We start from the raw sequence: 423 nt of genomic DNA, 5'->3' as shown, positions 1-423 counted from the left end.
CAGAAACCCCCCCCCAAGGCCTCAGACCCCCCCGCCGTGTCCCCGCAGCTCTCACTTGCGCCCAGTTCCACCCCGACGGGCTCATTTTTGGCACCGGGACGATGGATTCGCAGATCAAGATCTGGGATCTGAAGGTAGGGTGGGACAGGTCGGGGTGGTGTTGGTGTCCGCAGGGGTTGGGGAGCTTGGGGGACCCTGTCCTGAGGTCTTCTCCAGAGAATAACGATGCTTTGTCTCGAAAGCGGCCACGTCTGACGCCGTAGCTCGTCGGGGGGTGGGTTGTCCCGTGCTCAGAAGGTGTTTGTTGCGTCCCCCGGGGGTCCCGGACCCACCCCTCACTGCCCCATCCCCAGGAACGCACCAACGTGGCCAACTTCCCGGGCCACTCGGGGCCCATCACCAGCATCGCCTTCTCGGAGAACG

General features: G+C 64.5%; 1 protein-coding gene across 1 annotated transcript in view; it reads left to right on the top strand.

Annotated features, from left to right (window-relative positions):
• PRPF19 (pre-mRNA processing factor 19) overlaps positions 1-423 on the top strand; it is a gene marked incomplete at both ends in the record, with an annotated part of 2,524 nt that overhangs the window by 1,631 nt on the left and 470 nt on the right. The window contains 2 exons of the mRNA XM_010138570.1: positions 49-134; positions 354-422. Of these exons, the coding sequence (XP_010136872.1) occupies positions 49-134; positions 354-422 (155 nt within the window). The remainder of the gene's footprint in view (positions 1-48; positions 135-353; position 423) is intronic.

The sequence above is a fragment of the Buceros rhinoceros genome, unplaced genomic scaffold (genome assembly GCF_000710305.1).
Source record: "Buceros rhinoceros silvestris isolate BGI_N320 unplaced genomic scaffold, ASM71030v1 scaffold25876, whole genome shotgun sequence".
Taxonomy (NCBI): Eukaryota; Metazoa; Chordata; class Aves; order Bucerotiformes; family Bucerotidae; genus Buceros; species Buceros rhinoceros.
The sequence above is the reverse complement of the archived record's forward strand: the minus strand, read 5'-3'. Positions and strand labels throughout refer to the sequence as shown.